The 22,883-nt window shown below is 42.7% G+C and overlaps 1 protein-coding gene across 1 annotated transcript in view; it reads right to left on the reverse strand.

Annotated features, from left to right (window-relative positions):
* The window catches only part of camta1a (calmodulin binding transcription activator 1a), a 295,760-nt gene that overhangs the window by 28,401 nt on the left and 244,476 nt on the right, over positions 1-22,883 (reverse strand). The window contains exons 7-8 of the mRNA XM_042004277.1: positions 4,987-5,140; positions 753-893 (exon numbers count right to left, since the gene is read on the reverse strand). Coding sequence (XP_041860211.1) covers positions 753-893; positions 4,987-5,140 — 295 coding nt within the window. The remainder of the gene's footprint in view (positions 1-752; positions 894-4,986; positions 5,141-22,883) is intronic.

Here is a 22,883-nt window from a genome sequence, read left to right on the forward strand (position 1 = left end):
ACAGTCAAAGCCCCAGAGACCACCACTACTCTTTCGGTGACCCCCACCAGGGATTTCCGGTTGGGATTAATCTAGTGGACTAGTGCAAAAAGTACTAATTTATGTTGTTTTTCTTTTGTTTATTTGTTTTACCTAATGTTGTCATCATTTGCAAATCAGTGCTTATTTTATTGGAATATATGCACATGCATGCATGCATGCACAGAACAGCAAACAGGTTTTAATAAACTGTGTAAAAAATCACATACAGGTCAGTTTCTGTCCAGTTAAATCACCTACTTCCTCAAAGTGCACATTTTTGCATCACATTTATCAGAAATAAAATGTACAATTTTTGGAAGAATAACTTTTATTCTAGACAAAAGGATTAAATTTAACCCATACTTAAAAAAATGACTGTAGCTTAATAACGAACTCCTACATGGCTCTCATATTTAGGATATCTTGCAAACAAAATTGAACTAAACACAAAAAGCAAGGTGGACAAATTAAGAAAAAAATGTTTAACATCCAATACCCCACAAGTAACTTTTTCTCTCTTAATAACTAGAGAGACATTTAAGGTACAACACTTACAAAATTGTCATAATGCAATAATTAATAAATAAATGTCCCATGACTTCACCAGCAATCACCTGCCTTTAAAAGGCTACTGCCACCTTGCCTCAACCATAACACTGATCTGTATCTTTATGGCTGTTTTATTCTCTCTCTGAATTTTTCAGTTCTCTGTCCCACTCACTAGCCCTTACCCAGGGAACCCGTGCAGAGGCAGTTGTGAGTCCGGGGAGGTGGCTTAGTTTGGTGGCTGTCCAGAATCTGTTGCACTAGCTGCTCCACTGAGAAGCCAGAGCTGCTGTTCCCATTGCTGCAAGTCCACTTGATGCCATGAACTGCCAGGAGAGAGGAGGAGACAGAGACGTCAGCCAGCCCAACAGACCACCAGCCACGCCAACCCCCCGCCCCACCCACTGCCCTCCCTGTCTCCCTGCCAGTATGCCTCACCCTGCTCAGTTGACACCTTTCTGAAATACTAAAGTTACAAAGGTAAAACAGATAAATTTGTGATATATTTTATGGTGGAAACAAACAATCCACTCAACTGACCTTGCAGTTTCATTAGTAGGATTCAAGTGGAACTTCCTTTTGTTTTATATTTGCTCTGATAATGCTTAATCACCACACTTTAACACACATTTCCTGTGTGTCTTGTTTTCTTTCTGTGTTCACTTTTCTACTTTACAATGAAATCAATCCCACTTATTTCTGTTGTGCCTCTTTTGCTCCTAAATTTCAGGGCTTGTTGCTACTTTGTGTGAGTACAGATGAAGGTGGCTGCAAAACTCGACCTCCTTTCCCTGCTCTGAGAGGAAATTTTCTGGACATCACCAAGTGACTGACACCAGATCTTCAGCTGCAAAAAAAGAGAAAGTGAGGCTCTCTCCTGGAAAGTTCTCCCTCCGTTCCTCAGTCACGCCTCCTAATAGCTTTTATTGCTCCACTTGTTAAGCCACCACCATTTCTGATGAGACAGATTGTGGTTTTAATGGCTGTGAGATAGTAGAAGAAACCACCTATGGTTTAAGCTCTCAACTGGGAAATAGGCAATATTTTAGAATTGAAGCATAGTTGGACTATCAAAAAAGAAGACAGCTTCAATTCAAGTCCTACCTTCAAGTTTATCTCATCTGGTTAAATATGAAAGACAGAAATTAATAAAGAGAGTACAATTTAGAGCATGCAAGAAAAACACTAAATTTTCTTAGTGCATGTCTGTTTGCACCTTAGATAAAAGGAAATGGAAACGGTGTAAGATATCAAAGGTGCTGTGAATTAAAGACAGAGCTAGTTAAACTAAAGTAAAAAAAAAAAAAAAAAAAAAAAAAAGCTTGGAAGCATGACTAGATGACTGCAATGAGGATTTAACTTGAAAGGTTTAAGATCTTCTGGCAGATTACAGGCTGGTCTCCAGCAGATGTCAGTAAAGCTGCAATGATCAAGCCAAGAGCACATGCTACCCAGACGACTCAGCTGTAGCAGCTTATAGAAACATTATGAAGCCTTTCTTCTACCATGAGTGAGCTGTAGAAACACAGACAGCCAATGTGACAGGAAAGCTTCATCTAATGTAAATTTAATTACTGCACGAATAATTGTTTGTGTCGGGAGATTCCACTAAACGATGCGTGTTCAGTCACCATTAACCTTTTGACAGATGGAATGCAAACAGCACAAATGAGATGATACTAATATTACTAATAAAGAGATAATGAGGATACTTGCATACTGTTATGCTGTTATGTATCCCCTTTTCATGTCAAAGTCAGCATAAGTGTCTATCCAGCTGATTTGATTTAGAGCAAGAATGAGAGCCTATTGCAACTACTTATAGCCACCAAGCAGTGGCATGCCTATTTGTCCAAACAATCTTGTCTCCTCTCTGCTCTAATCCCACATGCCAGATTGCCACAGCCCTCCTCATCTAGACGAGTGTCATCCTGGGGGCTCTGGGTTGTTGACATACAGTTACCACCATGTCTGCCTGTCTACTCTTCTTACCAAGGGTTATATTCCAAAGCAGACATGACAGGAGCAGTGCCACTAGGTTTAATTCCAGGCAACAAGAATGGAGGCATCAAACAGCAACCCAGTCATATGATCATTCTGATGATTGCATTCTGTCGTGAGCAGCACCATGCAGGCTTAATGACGAACATAGCTGATCTGTAGGGCATGTTCTACCTGACTGCTTATGCACCGCTGGAGACAATATGGGACAGTGGAGTACAAATGTTTAGACAACAGCCAGTCCTGTCCATCTTGCCTTGTTCTGTTCTTCTCTGGTCCTGTCTGTCTTGCCCGAAGACCGGCCTTCTGTCTGTGTGAGTGTTTGTTAAAGCTGATCATGCGCTATCTGTCAGCAGGCTGGGGGCATAGCTGCAGAGCGCTACGTGTTTATAGAGCAAAAGAATGAATCAAGCTGACTGCCTTGTCTGTGGAACTATAGCGTGACTGTTCAGTGATGCCACTCTCTTTGCCCTCTTCATCCACCCCACCCCCTTGTTTTCTCTCCTTCTCATCAAACACCACATGACGTTAAGGATGACGAGGTCAGACACGGCCATGTTTCACAGGGTTTAGACTTGAACTACTGTGAGCGAGCATCTGCAGATGTGAAAATGTTTGAGACTTATAGTGTGAGTATGTGTGTGTTTTGGTCATGGAAACAAAGTAAGCCTAAGTGATCCATGAAATCCACATTTTTCCTTTGTTGTTGCGTTCTTTTTGTATGATAAAAGGTGTCAAATGTTCTGTGCAAAATATCAAAAAATAATAGGGAAAACAAAAAAGGACAATTATGCTGCAAAAGCTGGTAGATAAAGTAAGGGTGTGTTGACAAAGATCAGCTTATGAAATAAATAATATAGTTATATAAAAACAGTTTTTGAAGATGAATAATGTGAATATCTTACATACTACACACTCCAAGAATCTTGCCTTTTTCAGTCAATATGCAGCTATAAAATTAAAATGTTTTACAAAGATATTGCACATTTAGGGAAAGAAACTTTATCCCCTAAAAATGCTTTTTCACCCTTTCAGGAATGCAAGTTATTCTATGTACCAAAAAGGGCACATAGTCCTGCATATATTAGAATAAAATTTTTTTAAAAGGTTTAGTTCAGTCAGGTAAAAATGCATGATATAGTAAGAGCCAATTTATGATTTAAGATTAAGCAATGCATGGTTAATACAGCATGATTTCATTGCATCTGGCTGCTCCCTTCATTGAGAAGAGGGTTTGACATATCACAGGACCACTAGATGGCAATATTGTTCCACCACAGAGCTCATGTTGATGTGCTGAATGCTCCAGGAGAAGGAGAGAAGAAAACCGAGGAGAAGAAAGACAGAAAGCACAAACGGAAAGCAGGAGAGGGAATTCTTGCTCTTTATGTAGCCCCCTCATGTAGCCTGGCAGCTAGAAGGCATCTCACCCTTCTCGTCCCAACAACTGCCAAAGTTAATGACTTCACGCATTACTGCAAATGGTGCTTGATTTTTACATTAAGCCACAGATGTAATGAATACAGTAGGCTTTTGTTGCTCAGTAGCTGTCCTGAGGTAAATCTTTATGTGAAAATGTCCTAAAACTAATGCAGTGATGAAGGCAACAATAAAGCCTAGGTTTCAGCGATGATGGCTTGGGCTGCCTGTTCAGTATGCAGCCAGCATGTGTGTGTGATTGTAAAGCTGCTGACACCTTCCTCTTCACCTGGCCACATCATCAATAATTGGCCAAACGAATATCAGTCACAGCTCTGCTGGCTTCTACCAGACACATCCAAATTATTGTCTGGTTGTTAAAGTTGTCTTAAGAGCTCTCTGAAAGATTTTCAACACCCCACAAAGTCCCCTTTTGGCCATCATCATCATCATCATCAGACAAAACCCTTTCTTTTTCCAAAACATTGCCTCAGTCTTTGCCCAGGTGTACAGAAACTCATAAAAACACACAGTGCAACTCACTGAGCATTAGTATAGCTAATAACAACAGGGAATGATCCGTTGAGGCGGGAGGGAGACAGAGAGGGCCAGAGATGGGGTGGAAGCAGATTCTAACTTTCATGCACTAACATGAATCAATAACCAGCCTGCTGCCTTCACGGTCCAGACATTGGGAAGCTGCACTTTAAGTCTGGCCAGACTGGTGCCAGAGGTCAAGGGGAAGAACTGAACTTTAACCCTAGAGCAGCAGACGGCTCCAGGAAGAGGACACTCTCATATAACACTGTAGGAATACTGAAAAAAGATGCTCTCTAGAATGAGGTGCTAAGGGCGCTAAGTGCAACTCTGAGCTAATAGGAATAGATAGTAAATCCTTGTACAAAAACACTAACATGTATGTGGAAAGACTTTTAAAATCTAATAAGGTTAAAAGAACATGAACTGATGAAAGCAGAATTGGATTATAGAAATACTCACACATGGGCTTAAGTTGGCCAATCAGCTCCTCCTTGGTCCACTTCGCCCATTCCTTCTTGTCCGTATTGATGGAACACAGGATCGGTCCACATGGTTTCCCGCAGTCCTCAATGGCGGGAACATTCAAATAGTGGACGAGCACAATATCAGGATTCTGTTGGGAAAATGTAAGAGAGTGTGGGGAAGGTTAGATGAGATGATGGGAACAAATAGCCTGTTGTATGGTCTGACAGCATAACGTTCTAGAGGCACATAGATACTGTAGCTTAGATGGGAGCTTTTGTATGTGGAAAATGACAGCTGGGAGGTTTCAAACACTGCGTAATAACTCTCAAACAGACAACACAGCCAGAGAACAGAATAGGAAATGCACAGCCCTGAACACAGCCAGGGAGCAGAACAAATCTAGGATCAGAAATCTGCAATAATCTCACTCATTATGTGACTGTCTGTATCTCTGTATCCCTAAATGTGTGTGCAACTGGATGAGAATCCTAGCATGTGTAGTCATTTATGTGTGCACTTGTATGTGCATGTGTGTTAATTACAATGTGTGCTCATGTAACACACTTATGGCATTTTGTCAAATCCTCCCACATTGTGAGATGATGCCCTCAATTAACTCTGCCTGTATTTACCAAGTCAAACCTCAACAATTTGCTGCCTGGAAATTGTCACTAGGTTACCTCTGTAAATTCTCTAAATTGACAGCTTATGAATAACAGGTACTCTTTAAAGAAATGTTGTGCAGGTGTGAATAACATCAATCCACTTCTGTAATCATAGAAAGCTTTGATTACCAAACACTCACACAAGAAATGTCCCTGTTTCAGGCTTCCAACGTACTATAAACATGCAACTGCCACTAAAGTCAACAAGTTTAATGCTGACTCTGATTAAAACTGATTAAAACCATCCATTTACAAAGATGAAAACATATAGAATACATGCCCAGAAATAGCTTTATTATTTTTCTGTTATGTTTAAAAGGACAAACCAAAGGATGTTTTTTTTTTTTTTAACATAAGCAAACATGCAAAACCACACCAGCATTTGCGTGTTTACACATCTAAACAAGAGGCAAGAACAGACAAAACAACTCTGTCTCTGATGGAGAAAAATGCTGTGACAAGATGTGTGCGCGACTGCAGTTTGAGGCTTCATCAGTACTAAGTGGTAAATAAATCAAGGTGCTGCTACTGTAGGTCTTCGCTCCCTCTCAGCTTGAACCATTAATCTGAGACGACGCCCCCAACCCCCCATCTCTGCTTCGCTGTTACATTAGATAGGGGTGTGGCTGTGGCAGGCGGATACACAAATACTTACTGGTGATTACTGGTGAAAACATCCTAAACGTACAAACAACTAAAAGCATCTCTGATGTGTCAGGGCCGTCATAGCTCAATATAACGTAAAGCGGTCTCACGGAGACAGATGACCTTTCCCCATCACTTCTAGCACAAGCTGGAGCTGGACATTGCAGTCTTTCATCTCACTTCTTTCCTTGTTCTCTGTCATTCATATGGACAGTAGGTGATGACTGCTGCCCTGTTTGGATGGAGATGGCACAGGCGGTGTGTGATGCCCCCAGATGGCACCACCAGCTGTGTCAATAGCCAAGAGATGCCCTCAATCTTTACTTGAAATGAGAGCGCAGAATGTAGACAGCTTCATTCAATTATGAGCGGACAAAAATTAATGTGGATGTGGGAGTGGGGAAAGAGGGGGTGAGGAGTGCGGGTTGAATATGCACACTCAAACACACGCTGCATACTCAAACACATGCAAACACACAAGCACGGATGCACAAAACAGATTGAGCAAGGACAAACTCATTAGCATAGCATAACAGACACTTATAAGCTCACAAGACACATGGGCTAGTTGAGAACAATCATACACGTGGTTACGCACAATCTCTTCCATTCAACACCCACACTCCCAGCTGTTTCCTACCTTGTCACACATAGCTACACAAATGTGCATGCACACTGAAAGAAATTGACCATGTGGTAGCCTTACAGCTCATCCAAACACTGTAATTTTTGTGCTGCTGTGTTTTACTATAAGAATCTGCTATCTGTTGTAAACCAAGTACGAAGCCAGAGGCGTATAACGCCTAGAACTTTCACTTTACTTCCCCAGCCTGGTGTTACTTCTTTCTTTTCTTTTACTTTACAACATATTTAACAGTTCTCTTCCAACTCAGGCCTATCTCTGCTCTGAGAGAAAAACAACACAATGAAAATGTAAAGCGCCACATAAATCTATCAGGATGGTAATTTAATTTAATTTCCTGCTGGCTGCTTTCTTTTTCCACAGTGTAATATCAAGAGTTGGTTCTCCAAGAGGAGAGGAAAAGGCTGAGGGGGAACTTTTTGCCTGGATAGTCTTCCAGAGAAAATGAGATCTCATTAACTTATTGATTAATTGTGCAATGTAGTCTTTTGGTTGTTTTTTCTCTCATTTCCCATGTGGGTCTCAGGGCAACTTTCCAGCCACACTTCCGCAGTGCTAGGGAGGACTGGGATACAATTGCAGGAACCTGTGGTGTGCAAAGATTTCAGGTTTGATTATGGTAATATTTTTGGTTGTTAAAGATATTTAGATTCTTATTCAGCATACAAAACCATCAGAGAAGTGTTGGATTGGAGAAAGGCAATGATCCCGAATCTGCAGCCTGGGTTATAAGTAACTATCCAGCTTCAATCTAAACATGCCGATTTAGTATGGAGGTCTGCGAATAGTGATCACAAAATATGTCAGTATGACTGAGGTTTTGCTTTCTTACTTGATTTGAGTTATTTGATAAATGCTAAAGTGCTGCAAGTTCCTTTGTGCATCATATTATGTTTGTATATGAGCTCAAAGTGCATCTCAGCATGTGTGTGCCAACCATTCCCATGTATTAAAGTGTGAATATATCATGCATGCCTGTGTCTAGCCAACATTTTGATGTTGCTGTGTTGTGTTAATGTTTACAGCGCCTCCCCAGAACAGATGGATAGATGTTGAGCTAATTACTAGCAGAGTCTTGGGGAGTCAGCCACGGGGGCGGAAGGCCTGCTGAGTGGGTGGTGGAGCGCCTTCCTTCCCCTCCTTCCACCGATCTCAGTCACAAACAAAAAGAAAAATACCAACATACAAAGGCACGCATGCATATGTGCGCTCACGCATATTCAAACATGCATAGACATTTGCGGTCTAAAACAAAATGCATCAGACATGTCAAAAAGGACACATGAAAAACACACATGCATATGTGATATTCAAGACATCGCCCTCACAACTGAAGGATAAAGGTGCTGTTGTAGCCTGGCAACAGGTTTCTCTGGCACCCACGCACTGAAAAGCAGCCAGTGCTCCAACGATCTCTCAGTGACTGTCTACCTCATCCTGGAGTCAAAAACCCTGTTCTACTCCACATGACAAGGAGGGAGAGGAAAAAATTGGGTCGCTAATGGAGCTAAAGACAAAGACGTGTTAGATGTTGGTGGAGACAGATACAGTGACCTTCTACTTCATGCTTAATGTGTGATAGCGACTGTGCATGTTGAACCGAAGAGGTAGAACTCACTGAGACTTGTGTACAAGGTACATCTATAGGTAGAATCTGCCATGAGTGGCCAAGGAACGTGAATGCTGTCTCATTAATTCTGTGTGACCCTGGCACAAGCCTACCTCTGTCTTGGAACTCCATGTAGCCGCTACCCGAAGCACAGCTCATTAACGATAAAAGAAAAAAAAAAGGTAAAGGAGTGAGACAGAATTTAAGATAGAGATCTGTAGAAAGACACAGAGACAGAAGGAAGAATGAGAGTAAGAGCGCTTGTATTGTCATTCAGGCAGCTCTGCTCCATGATTGTACTCTACCACAGCAGGCCTCGCTTTCACAACTTGTGCACAGGAGCGATAAGAACACCATTAACATGAAAGGATCTTAATTGAGAGGGGATGCTTCAAGGAACGTGGATGAGCCAGGGAGTGCAGGGGAAAACCTTGTTCCACTGTGATAAAATAACCCACACTGAAGAGTGGGGGCTTCAAAGCCCATCAGAGCAGACATGGTTCCAGGTATGGGGAAAGCCTGACTTTCCACCTCAATTCCGAGGAATGAATGGGAAAATAAAAAAAAAGGACGTAAGAAAAGAAACAGTTATTCATAGCAGAATTGAGCTTGCAGGCTATGGGGACATCCATTTCAATGAAAAATATGATGAAAGCAAAAGAAGTCAATTGTTTTGTCACAAACACTCTGCATCAACTCACAAATAAAGAGGAGAGAGGTGTATATCTGTGTATTTTTTGTTTATGAATGTTTCTGTGCCTTTGTATTTCATCCTGCCTACATTATATTATAAATAGCATGTGAATGAGCATCAAGAGGCATATTTCTGCATGTTAGTTGGTGTGCGTTCATCAGTATGCATGCAGGATGAGCGCAATGAGCTGAGTCTGAGAGCACTGGCTGCATATTCATGCTGTTTGTGTGAGGAATGCATATTAGAATTTGTTGAGAGCATCTTCACATATGTCTGTGCAGTTTTGTGTGCACATGAAACACCTGTGCATTGAATTTATGTGTTTCACGTCCTGCAGTCATGGTCCACTGAAGAAGTTTGAGGGGTGATTAAAGCTTTACGCGCTTGGCTATGTGGGGGCAGTTGCCCTGGCAGTGGCACAGTGATGGATAGCATGGTGTGCCAGTCATTAGGCAGCCTCCTGGCCTCTGGCACTGAGGTTGCACTCTTAAACACTGCCCTCCCCCGCCTGTCCCCAAACACCACAGCTCATTTCAAGGTCAACTGCCTCTGTGGTGCTGTAAGTTCACCTCCACAAGTCGCAAGACTTCTTCCTTTTTGTTTGGAACCTTTATCACTCAGTGCCAAGGGGTATGTTTTGGAGTGTGGGGGTGGTTGGCTGGTGCCTTGCTTCATGCCGACCCACAGATGCACAGTCATACACAGGCAACATGTGAGCACACGCGAACACAGGCTCACGTGCACTGAGGTAAACAAAACTCCACGTCAAACTTTCCCAAAAAGGTAACAAACAGCCTGAGGCTCCCGTTAAGGAGGCAGAGCAAACCTCTGTTTGAACCTGCTTCTCTCTGGGTCGTTTATGACAACGTCTTTGTTTAAATGTTCCCGGTTTAAAACACAGACACCCTAATTGGGGTGTCTGGAGCCAACACTCAACCTAACTGCTACTGCTCACCCTGCACTGCACTCAGCTCTTCACTTACTGCGACAACGCCTGAGTGCCAAGCTAAAATTTTGCTGGGATGTGTATCAGTCCAGAGGTAAGAGACAGTTTACAGAGGGGTGTTATTTTTAAAGCACTTTACCTTATTTGCCTCTATCGAAGATCTGTGAATGGCAGACCAAGAGGAACTGTAGGAGATCCTGATGCAGGGAAGATTCATACTCCACCTCTTTACCTTTACTACCTTGTGCAATTGCTGGGAGATATGAAAGCCAGATCTTGGAACTTTTGAGGAACAGGAAGAGGCCAGCATGTTTGAGCGTGTTTCAGAGGAAGCCAGGGGCTGAGGCCTGTGATGTTTAATTCAGTAGCACATAATCACTATGGAGTTGAGAGTGGGGCTTTAAATAACTCAGCTTAGAGGGGCAGAACTGCTTCAATCTGTGTGGGGGGATGCAAGTCGAAGGGTGTGTGTACGTGTACTTGTGTGCGTGTGATTGTGCTTATATGTGAGTGCATTTTGCAATTCTTACAAGTCTGTGAGTGAGCATGTGAGAGTGCTCCTCTATTTTTGTGTGTGGCTCCTCCCAGCTTTGAAATATTTTATTTGTGCAGTGCACCACAGTAAAAAGGTGGAGTGCATTTGTTGCTGTGCCAAGCGTCTGCATGCATTACAATAAAAGTGCAAAAGGCCAGTGTTCAGCGCCTGTATATGGAGAAGCATTCTAGATGCCAAGAAGGCAAGTAGTAAGTCTGGCGGTAAGCTAAGCAGTGAGGCACTGAAGGCCTTTTAGATGCCACAACTCAGCTCACAGTTTACAGCCTACGTATTCATCCTAAGGCCCTTACAGAACACACTACCTTCTCCATTAGTTATGGTGGTCCCAAGTGAGAGGACAGGCTGCCCAGGGCAAGCTGAGAATGGGCCATCAGGAGCCCATCCGGTTGCCATAATAGCCTTGAAAAAGCCCATGGCACTGATACTAATAGTCAGTGGCCATACAGGTGACACTGAGTCACACATGAGTAAAATGAGGCAGGAGAAGTTACTGAGCCCTCTCAAATGCAGGGAGGATTCAACCATGTCTTGTCTCTTCATGCTTCTTTTCTTTAGTTTCTTTAGTTTAGTTTCTGCCTCACAATAACCTTGCAACCTCAGGCTTTCCTGGAGTCTTTTCCAATTGCTTGCTCTCTAATTTTCCTTGCTTCCTCTTAGGGCATAGTGCAATTCATTTGGACGAGGAAACACAGCAAATGCCATTTCTCTCCACTCTCCCTCTTCTGCTCCCTTTCATATCAGTGCCGGGTCTGATTTGTTTGTGTGTGTTGTCATTCTCCCTTTGCCAGTCGACACCGCGTACTATTTATGTGCCTCTGCCTGTGTCTGCGAGCGAATCAGGACTTCACAGGAGTAGCCAGGGGAGTGAGATGTGCTGGTGCATTTCTAAACAGGGAGTCATAGGCAGGACTGAAGTGTGTCCAGCTGCAAGACAGGCCAAGCTGGCCACAGTCCCCCTCTGCGATAGCTCACTGAACAATAGACAACACTGATTGTAAGCACCAGCAACAATAGTAAAGCCTGCAATGGAAAACTCACCAGTCAATAACTCTTAGAACATAAATGCACTTAGATGTAGCTATGTTCACTCTCAAAAAAAAAAAAAAAAAAAAAGCTTCAAGAGGCATAGAAACAAAGATAACAGCAATAGCCACAGAGCTGCTGAGCCTGTGTGCTCTGTCAAACATGGTGAGGGGCTCATTATCATTACTGGGCTGAATACTGGAGCAGAACCTGAGCTCAGCTTGGCAAGACCTCTCTCTGGAGACACACGCACTGGCTTCTGCACAGACATACACACCATATAAATGGTTAATCAAACGTCTGCCCCTCGGGGAAAAAAAAGCTCAGATGGTTTCCTAGCAACCAATAGTGTATATTGGTTCCACATGAAAAATGAAAAATAAAGACAGTGTGTGTGGTTGTGGGTGAGACAGAATGAAAGAATGAGGTTGAGATAAACAGCGCATATTAGAATGAGATAAAGGGGTTTATGGGGTGAAGTACAGAGTGGTCAGAGATAAGAGGCTGTTTTATTTGGATATGAAAAGAGACAGAGGGAAAAAGCACCATCAGAGGTCTGCCAATCTGATCGACAAATGGCATTTCCCCAGTCTCTCTACAGGGGCAGTGTTGACTGCGAGTTGATCTGAAGTCCACAGATAGTTGAGGTCATGGGAATGTGTTGTCAAATCACAGCTCAGACAGAGATCATCATGGGAATAAATAAGTAGCTTACACACTGTTACAAATATGTAACGCTGCAGGGGAGGGGATTAAGCGAGAATCAAAGCATAGGCTGCAGGAAACAGCCTTAAATGTGCTGCAATATATCAAACTAGGTTCAAATGCAAAACACAGGGGGTTTGCTAAATCATGGAATCAGGTGAAAGTAGCAGTTTGTAAAATTGTGCAAAGAGGCGAAGCTGAATGTCCAGGTCTCTAAGGAGTGTTTTTATCACAGGCAAAAACAGAAAAAGGAGTCCCCTTGAAAAAAAATGATTCAACAAAAAGAAAGAGTTGCATTTTATTTGTGTATGTGTGCAAACTTTATGAAATATGAAGAGCCAAACAGTGTGTTTTAGCGCGTGTGTGTTTCCTTAAGATACTAGAGTGTGATTGCATTTGTGCACGTTAGGTACATCTGTCTGTAAAATTATGTGAGCGAGCTAGTGAGAAGCGTACTATCTCCAGCCAGCAGCTGCCACAAAGAGGCTTCCCAAAACAAGTGCAGGGCCTTGACAGAGACAGAGCGACCACAGCCTTCTGGTGGTGTAATAGGAAATTAATTGAGACCATCAATATGGTATTAATCATTAAAGCACAGGTGCTGAGGTGGCACTTTGCTGACTGCTCCACTGTTGGCAGCACTCACATACACAAATAGTGGAAGTTTTTTTTCACAAAATGTAGGATAGGGACAAATCTAGAGAAGAGACGGAGGTGCATCCTTCTACTTAAATTCACTGGAGCAACAGGACAGTTTTATTTATTTTTTTTTTTTACACAGAGCAAGTTCTTAGAAAATGTGCCATCGAGTTAGAGCTCCATGTGACAGTGCCTAAACAGTAAGTTGGAAATTGAATAGTAGTGGGTATTCTGAAAAACATTCACATCACAGTGTCAGGTAAACTCCTTGGGAAGTCATGTTTCTTATAACACCTAATCCTTCGTGAGGCAAAACACAGTGAGGTCTGGAGTGCTGGCGTTAATCAGCCAGAGGAGAGCCAAATTGCAGCAACTACATTAAGCCGTTAAGCACACCACGTCTCCAAATTTTTGAAGGTGTCTCACTGAGATGAATGCTTCTTCTTATGAATAATACATCACACACATATACACACAAACCAGGCACACCTTTTTTATATTGAGATTGCACAGGCATACGCAAAACTAGGCGCCACAGAGTGTGCTGCTCACTCAAACAATGCAACAGCTGCACAGGATGGTTGTTTGGATTGAGAGGCAGAGTTCAAAATGTTCTTCAAAATGAGTAAAGTCCAGCATCAAGTAGCCTCCAAAGACATCTTATACCAAACCATCTCTCCATGTCTGTCAGTGTCAATGTTGGGCTTATGAAATGTTTATGATTCAGGAGCTGTAGATAAGACAGAGATTGATCTGGATCGAAAGGCAAATAAGATTGCCAAAGCTTGGAGTCAGCTGAAAAGCAGACAGAGGGAACGAGGGGGAGGAGGAGGAGGGGGAAAAGAGACTTAAAGGAGGAAATGCATTAACACAGGTCTGGCCCTGAGAGAGAGAGAGAGAGAGAGAGAGAGAGAGAGCAGAGTAATAAATACTTCCTCTGAACTCACTCCATTCTGGACACACCAAACAAACATTGACACATCATCATGACCAGCAGATTAATGCCTAGTGTGTGTGAGTGTGTATGTGTGTTTGTAATTGATTTATTGCTTGATTGCTGTCGTGATTTAGTCATGCAGCTCTTGACTGTTGTCTGTATTTATTCTGTGATGTGTTTTAAAGAGAGAAGGGTATTGTAATGACTGTTTTTGAAGAAAATGGAGTTGAATTAGTCTTACTCAGACGTAAAGGAAAAGAGTCATATAAAAAATATTCATAGGAAAAAATTTAAATGCAGTGGCATACAGAAGTAGGTAAGTGCTTACGATTAGCCCTGCACAAGGCAATTGGACTTTGGAGGAGAATACAAGTCCTTGACTGTTTTCAGTACCCTGGTGTTAACATATCAGCTTTAATTTACAACAACTAACACTGGAGCAAAATGACAAATGATGTCATCAAATAGAGCATTTTTCAAAGGCCCAAAGAATGTGTATGTATGCATGCATTAATGTGTGTATTTGTGTGTCTACAGCTGAGCCAGATAGCAGGATAAGATCCTTTGATGGTTCTCCCAGTGGCCCTGGCCAGCTTACCAGAGCGGAACAGAGCAGAGGCCACTAGAGAGTTGGGGTCCAAGCTCTAGGGCCTGTTCTCTCCCGCCTCCTCTCAGGCTGACTTCCCCTCACCTCTGATCAATACTGATTCCTAATCACTAAGGACAGTTTGGTAGACCCCTTTTTCTCTCATCTCCCCACTCAGTTTTTCTTCTCACTTTTATAACCTCTGTCTCTACCACACCACTGCCAGCCAGCATAAATTAGATGCACTTGCTTTTTTATACTTTGTGTGTGCATGTGTGTTCATATGTGTCCCTGCTTAACTGCACACATTCTGCTGGTATTTCTATGCATATTTGTGAAAGAGAGTCAGTTGAGTCTCTCTAAATACATGAACAGGCTTATACAAGGCTGTTAAAATGTGTGCATGTGTCTGTGTACAACAAGATAAGAGAATATCCCTGAAAAAGCAACACCAACATAAACCCCAGTGATTTATGTGCAGCATGCATAAACTTGAATAATAACACGTCCCCTCATTTTGGTGGCTTTATCCCAGTTATCTAATTGCTCATGTCTTTTTTTTCTTTTCTTTAATAAACTAATGAATGTTGCTTGGTTGAGGCCTGGAATCATATAGGCAGTAATAAAAAACGCTGTTTTAAATCCCACACTGCATCAGAACAGCTGAATAATTTGTAGAAGAAATAATTACGGGGCAGAAGATTAGACATCAATCCTGGAACACCAACAGTGCCCTCACTGGAAACTACCTCACCCATAAGCCAAGGCTCCATTAGGTATTGTCTGGGGCCTGCAGGCTAATTTGTTTGCATCAATAATACATTCAAAGGATTTATCTAACTTGCAAATGAGTGTTCATTTACTGGTTCAAGAGGCAAGAAGGAGAGCAGCAGGGTAGTAGGTGTGAAAGGCTGAAGCAGCTGGTTGGGGCTATCTGGGATATAGTTAACTCTTTATTGAGCAGCAGGATGGTGGTTCATCCATCTAGCTGCTTGGAATTATTCAGAAAGGGTTGCTTCTGTCACGCAGAGAAAACAAGCCAGAGTTTATGTAGGGCAGATATAGGCCAAGATGTAAGTGACCAACTCTTGGAAAGACTTTGGAAATTAACCACTGCAGCCACAACATATAACCTGCTGCACCAAACAGTCTCTGATCACACGCCAGATGATAAAATGACAAAGAGAAGTGTATGTGTGTGTCTCTGTTAGAAGGCTTTGGTATTAGCAAAACATGGTGGGTTGTCTTTAGGGGACACTGGGATCCCAAGTGCCCTTTGATCTCTATGCTAAGCTGTCAGATGGAGGGCAGGGGGAGTGGAGGGGGGTCAGGACAGGGAAGGAGCTGGAGAGGGAGAAAAAAGACGAAAGATGAGAGATTGGAGAGGAGGAAGGAAGCTGGCCATGAACATATGTTGCCTCTCTATGCCAAGCCCCTCTGGCTCAGGCAACCCACACATACGCTACACTGCTGCTGCTGTTAGCACTCAGGCCCCCTCCAACACATACACCATGGCACTACTTAGTCAAACAAAGCTGGTGAGATGAATCTGGAAAGAGACCGGGCCTCCCCAGTCCCAGCACTGCCAGGATAGGGTGGCATAACACAGCCTGATTATACACATACACCCATACATACACAGAGTAGAACCTATCAGCTGATTGGCATTAGCAACCATTAAAATATATGTCTTTGGTGATGGTCATCACACAATACTGTTGAATGAACTGTAACATCATTCTGAGAGAGTTTTATGAGCTCTTGATGTGCTACTCTCTTTCAGTTTGATTGAAAAATGCAGAAATGGCAAAATATTCATTTGCTCATACAAGCTTTAAAACTGAACAGTACAGTGAGAAATGAAAAATACATGTTTTGTATTTTTTTTTTATAACTTGAAACCAAGTAAATCATTAAATTTTTGGGTCAAGGGTTTTGAACTTCCACACTGGGAACCATTAGCTGGTAAAAATTCCAGCATGTTAGAAGTTGAGACACTTACATCATATATTTTTGTCAGATGGGGGAAAAAAGTTTTTATAGGAAGAGGACACACACACACACACACACACACACACACACACACACACACACACACACACACACACACACACACACACACACACACACACACACATATATATATATATATATATATATATATATACATATATATATATATATATAGGTGTATATATATATATATATATGTGTGTGTGTGTGTATGGATAGTTTTGTTGAAGATTTATTGAGTTAGTAATTATTTAGAGAAGATGTATGTGTGACTATGTGTGTCAGACAAGAACAAGAGTCTTGTGGTTACTGATACTTTGATGTCTGATGTACTGCACACCTAGAGGTATCATTAACACCAGCAGTCTAAGGTTCAATTCAGTTTTCATTGCTTGAACATTTTATAAGTATCTGACTTAAAATTCACAGAAAGGTCATACAGTAATATTTTTATACAGCGCTTAACAAGGTTTTTGCATTTTATGACTTATCTATGAAACATTTCGTGTAATGAGGCATTTACATTAATTGAACTGCTGCAGCGTGGCTGAGGGGGGTTCAACAAAAATGTTTTAAATGTGATTTACCATGTTGTTCGAGGAGAGGACGATGGTAGTGGTGAAGGGAGGGTGGGATCTAGATGGCCTTGGAACAGTGCTAAACATGGCTCCCCACTGGGATTGAAACCAAGGGCAAAAAAGCAGGAAAACATCAAGCACATCAGATCCAATTTGCTTGCTCACACACACATGCACACAAGAACAAACAAGACCTTTCAGATTCCACACAAACATGTAATAAACTTAGACAAAAATGCAGACACACCAACACCCTCAGACGTGGAGATATACGATAACAAATGCTTGTATAACAGTCAAATCAAATTCCGAGTTCATTCTGCAATCGGAGCCTCACAAACTCAATTCCCCTCTGCTGTCTAGCCACCTCACATTCTATGCCTTTTCCATGTGAACGAATGGGGTCAGTATCGTCACATAAACACCATCCTTTGCTCTCTCCTCCCTCTCCCCTTTCTCAGTGAATGGATGCTGAGCACTGGTGCATATCTACACAGGGATGGCAAGGGCACCAAGGAGAGAAAATCAATACTATATCTCACCACTAAGCACAATCCCAACCAAAAGCAGCTGGAGTTTGCAGGTTGCTCCATAAACTGGACGGCTTCATCCGGCTGGCCACTGTGTCGCTGGATTGCTACAGTAATGCACTACAGCACAATGGCCCGGGCCAGAGTCTGCCAGACACAGAGGTACACACACTCACAGGCACAAAAACACACATGCACATAGACAAACAGCACACTCCCAGGGGCTTGGGAATTGCAGCAGCAATGAGAAAAACTCTCATGAGGCAGGAACAGAGTTGACAAACCAACATTCTCCTGACTCACAACCAAGGGTAAGCACCTCTAGACCATTTAGCCCACCTTTACTGCACCTGTGTATGTGCAAGCATACATATAAATACACACAGACACATACATATATGCATACAAATGCAAAGGCATATAAAAGGAAGGCCCTGAAAATACCTGTTCTAAAAATAGCAGACAGGAAACAGAACCGAGGCTATTATTATTGCACACACGTCCTGTCTTGGTCCCACCAAGGAAAGGAAAGAGACTAATGATTTTCCTGGTGCAAGCAATTAAAAAACTATTTGTCACCTGCCATCCTGCATATGACGTTAGAGGCCTTGGCAGAAAACCACAGAGTAACACCCCGTGGAGGAAATGTACACACAAAAAGTGGGTTGCAGTATCGAAAGTGGTCCAGGGGCAAAAAATGGTGCATGAGAAATAGGTGATGCTGGAGGGTTACATAAAAATTGGAAGCAGGAGTAAAATGAAGTATGAAGGGAGGAAACAGTGCTTTGAATAGACAGACAGAGTGGGGTAAATGGCTGATTTATCTGGACAGGTTAATACCAGGCCAGTCAGAGCCTCAGACAGCACACTGCCATCAGGAAGTCATGTAATATTTAGAATGCAGCCAATGAAAGTCATTCTCCTGCTGCTGGGCTCCTGGCTAAAATAGAGACGTATATTTCTCCTTCTACCCTCAACACATAAGAGCACAAAAGAAGAGAAAAATCCAACTTTCTGAATTTTGTTTTTATATATCCTGGACTGTGTCTGTCTCTTGCTTTCCTTCAGCTGCCTCTTCACCACTGCAGAGACACTCAGATTTATACATAATTTGTCTTAAACTGAATTGCTGCAGTCTCAGTTGGATTACTTTGGGTGTTTTGAAGTGCTTTAGTACACCAAGAAAAAAAGGTGAATCACATTTAATTGAAGATCAGTGTTTTAATATATTTTAATGACTCTCTATTCCTGCTTTGCTACAGTATCTGCACTAAGTGGTAAATATTGCAAACAGCAAAAGTGAGATGAGAAACAATCTATAAGCTGAATATGCTAAGGAAGTCCCTGGAGATGTTACAGTGTTTTTTTCCTGCCTTTTTGTTGTACCCTGTTGGGCTGTGTCAGGTCTGGAATTTATCAGTTGCAGCCTGTATGAGGGTTAGGATGCTACGCAAGGGGCCCTCACTCTGACTAAAGCCTCCCACTATTTATAGGAAAATGCTTCCTGGTGCTGCTACAAGGGGCCAATATTGAGCTCTGGGGCAGTGGGAGAAAACCTATATAAATTGGGAGGGGGTTGTAAATAATGTTAAGGCAAGCATTATGCCTCCTTTGCATTACGCAGACCTACCCGAATCCGGCTTCAAGCAAACGCTTGGCTGCAGTTATTTATGAGGCAGCTTGTTAACGTCGAGTGATTTGCACTGCTCGTTTGCGCCTGCTCATCTCTACCAAATGATATCATCTTCTACCTCTAATCTCCCAATTCTAATCCCCATTCTCAAAGCACCTTCACAACCTCTTGTTTTCTCTCCTCCTGCCTTCGCTCCTCTCCCACCCTTTCACATTTTTGCCTTCTCTCTTTCTCTCACTCTCACCCGTCTTCCTCCCTCCCTCCTCCCAGGTTTGCGTGGGTGTGTTTTGAGATGGGGGAGCAGACAGTGATAGGAGCAGAGCTATTCCACTGAAGGGGGTGTGTGCACATTTGCGTTCAATATGACATCTATTCACATAAAAAAAAGACTATGAGAAGTCTGGTTAGACTCTGAAGGCTGTATGTGCCCTTGTAGTTACTTTTTCACTAGCCCCCCTACAGAGAGAGAATGAGCACAGGCCAACAAAAGACAGATTTTTTTTCCCTCTCAAAACTTGCAGAGTGTAGATAGCACAGCAATGCTGAAGAGATATAGTGGGACAGAAAAAGAAAGAATTGTGGAAAATGTAAGGAAGGAGGTCAGACTGGGACAGAGGGTAGAACAGAAAACATAAATAGAACGGGGGCATTAAAGAGAAGATAGAAAGATGACTATATTCATAACAGAGAATGCAAAAGAAAATCAGAGAAACATTGTTTTATCCATAAAAAAAAACAACAAAAGCTGCTGTTTGGGTTCCCTGAGCTTCACTTTTCACTTTAATTACTAAATTGATTTGGCCACATTAGCTGAATATTTTATCTTATATCGCCCTACAAACAGACCTATATTTCCTTATCTGGAATCCACAGAGAAATCACCCCGTCTCAGACCAGATATAGCTAAGAGTCTCAGAGAGACAGATTTCCACAATGAAAATTGCCAATTATAGAAATTGCAATCAGAGCAGTTGGTGTGTATGCCGATGAGTGGTGGCTGGTTAAAGGGGAATTGAGATCGATAACTGCCTGAATGGAGTCACTCTGAAAACTCAGGCTTTTTTTTTTTTTTTTTAAACCACCAAAGCTTTAGTACCAACTACTCTATTTTTTCCATCATCTCTACCATAAACTTTCCCCATCTTCTGTCCTAAACCTCTATCCTTTTTCCCCTTCTCTCCCTTCCTTCCCTCTAGGACACATCCAAGTGATCTTGCCAGGATGTCAGCCCTCATCCACGGCTAATTGGGGCTCAGAGGAGTAATCAGGGCAGGACAAATCAGACAGTTCTGGTCATTAACTGTGACCAGTGTTCTCTGGGAAGCTGGGAGATACGTGTACGCTTTTGTCATCGTGTCTGGACCTGCAAAATGACATGGGCAGAACCTTGGCATGGCATGAACAAAGATTGGTACAGGACAGATTAGACTTACAGTGGATCTCTCCACTCCTCCTTTTTAACATACACAGTCAAGAAGTAAACATAAATGAGACTTGACTGATAACACAGTGCCCAGGGACCTCTTATTATCTAATATGGGAAAATCAGCAAATGGTTACTGAAGAGAGAGCCCATGAAGTCTAACACTAAATAAAACAGCTGTGTCTTGTACTCCTGAACAAGCTTGCAGTTTTACGGCTACATCAGTCCCAGACAGACGCTTGATTCCCACATTCTCTGTACTCATTTGAGATTGCCAGTGGACAAAGAGCAAAGAAGAATATCATGTAAAATATTGGTGTCAATAACAATATCGAAGTCACAAAATGTAAACATGTCGATGGCTACTCTTTCTGAAAGCAGGTGCATGACTCTGGAGTCTCTGAATGTCAATTCGACTTACTGGCAGAGCCTTAACCTTTCAGGAGAACTGAATTATTTAAGCACCACATACCTGTAGTGGGCCTCTGTTTCTGCGTCTGGGCTGAAGCTGGTTGGGAGGCTGTGTGAGTCTATGGCCACGCACGCCTCCTTGGCTGCAGAGTGAAAATGGCAAGACAAATGCGGCGGGGGATTTGTGATAATTGGCCGTGCTGGTGGGCCAGGCGACGAGCCTAGAGAAAAGGTCGCAGGCACTGAGGAACAGATCAGTCTGCCAGGAGGAGAGAAGGATCAGTGTGCCTCAGGGGTTTTGTTCCAACTTCTCTCTCTTTCATTGAATGGAGAGAGGGTGCTCCAGCAGGGGCCAGTAATTAAGCAACAGAGTAACCTTCTATTTGTTTAGAGGTCAGAAGCCCCAGTGTCACTGTTTTGGGCAGAAACCAACTAAAAACTGGCTTCATATTTTCAGTCAGCAGAAACACACCATAGTAGATGTTCTCAAAAGAGTAAAGAAAAGAAGCAGACAGCAGGGAGCGAGACTTGAATGCGTATGAATATGGTGAAAAGTGAGGGTTAATATCAGATTAACTTCATCTGTGTGACTCCACACAAGAAAAGAAGAAGGGAAGCAGATGAGGGGGGGCACAGGGACATGGCTCGCACCCTGACATGCTCCTGAAGCAGCTGTTCTCCTCATGGCGGAGAGAGTCGGGGCCTGCCAGCAGCAGCATGCTGCTGAGAGCGCAGTGGTCTCCCAACATAGCACAGTAACACAGGGACAAAGTCTGATACACACACACACTCTCTCTCTCCTTCACACATGGAAAAGCATGTACACTAACAGGTATGCAGACACACACTCCAAATGCATGTAGCACCACCTGCTCTCTTTCCAGTCCAGTGTTGAGGATTGAAATTGAACAGTAGTGTCAGAGAGCAAAGCTAAAGTTGTACACCATAAATTTGAGCTAATACTCCAAAGAGGTGCATTTCCATTTGATACAAACAACAGCCTGCATAGCTAAGGGCAATTATATTTCTTCTGCCTCCGTTTGCCCTGAGGTTGTAGACAGGCAGTCAAACCCTCACCAGGTTTTTCTGACTCTCTACCCTCCTAGTGAAATCAACAGAACGTTGCCCAGGCTCATCCATGATTTATCTCTGTGAAATATTCATGATGTAGCCTTGCATAGTCTGGACGCATCTGATGTGCATCTGGACCTGACAGCTCTGCTCCGTCATCACACATCACCTGAACCGCTCCAAATCCGGCACCTGCCTTCCAGTGCTCGACACAGAGGCAACTGAACTGATTCGAATGAATAGAAGACTCTGATAGACATAAAGAATCCATCTGTCTACCTTTAGCCTGCAGGCATGACCGCTCTGGAGCTATGGTATCCTGCTAGCACACCTGAACGATAGATCAGCACAGCAAGGGAGCCTCTCAACATTTCCCATTCAATTAACAAGACTGAGAGAGACCTCTGTCTTGTCTGGTGCTGAGGTGTGATGAGCACATGTGTTGGGCCTTGTACAAGATCTGCTGACTGCATTGGCTTGAGGTATTAATGCACTGGAGTTCAGGAGTGCTGTGTGGTTTTGGATAAATCAATAGGAAAAAAAACCACAGTAAGAGAGAAAAAGAGACCGAGAGAGACAGAGAG

This window comes from Melanotaenia boesemani, chromosome 13 (assembly GCF_017639745.1).
Source record: "Melanotaenia boesemani isolate fMelBoe1 chromosome 13, fMelBoe1.pri, whole genome shotgun sequence".
NCBI classification, from domain to species: Eukaryota; Metazoa; Chordata; class Actinopteri; order Atheriniformes; family Melanotaeniidae; genus Melanotaenia; species Melanotaenia boesemani.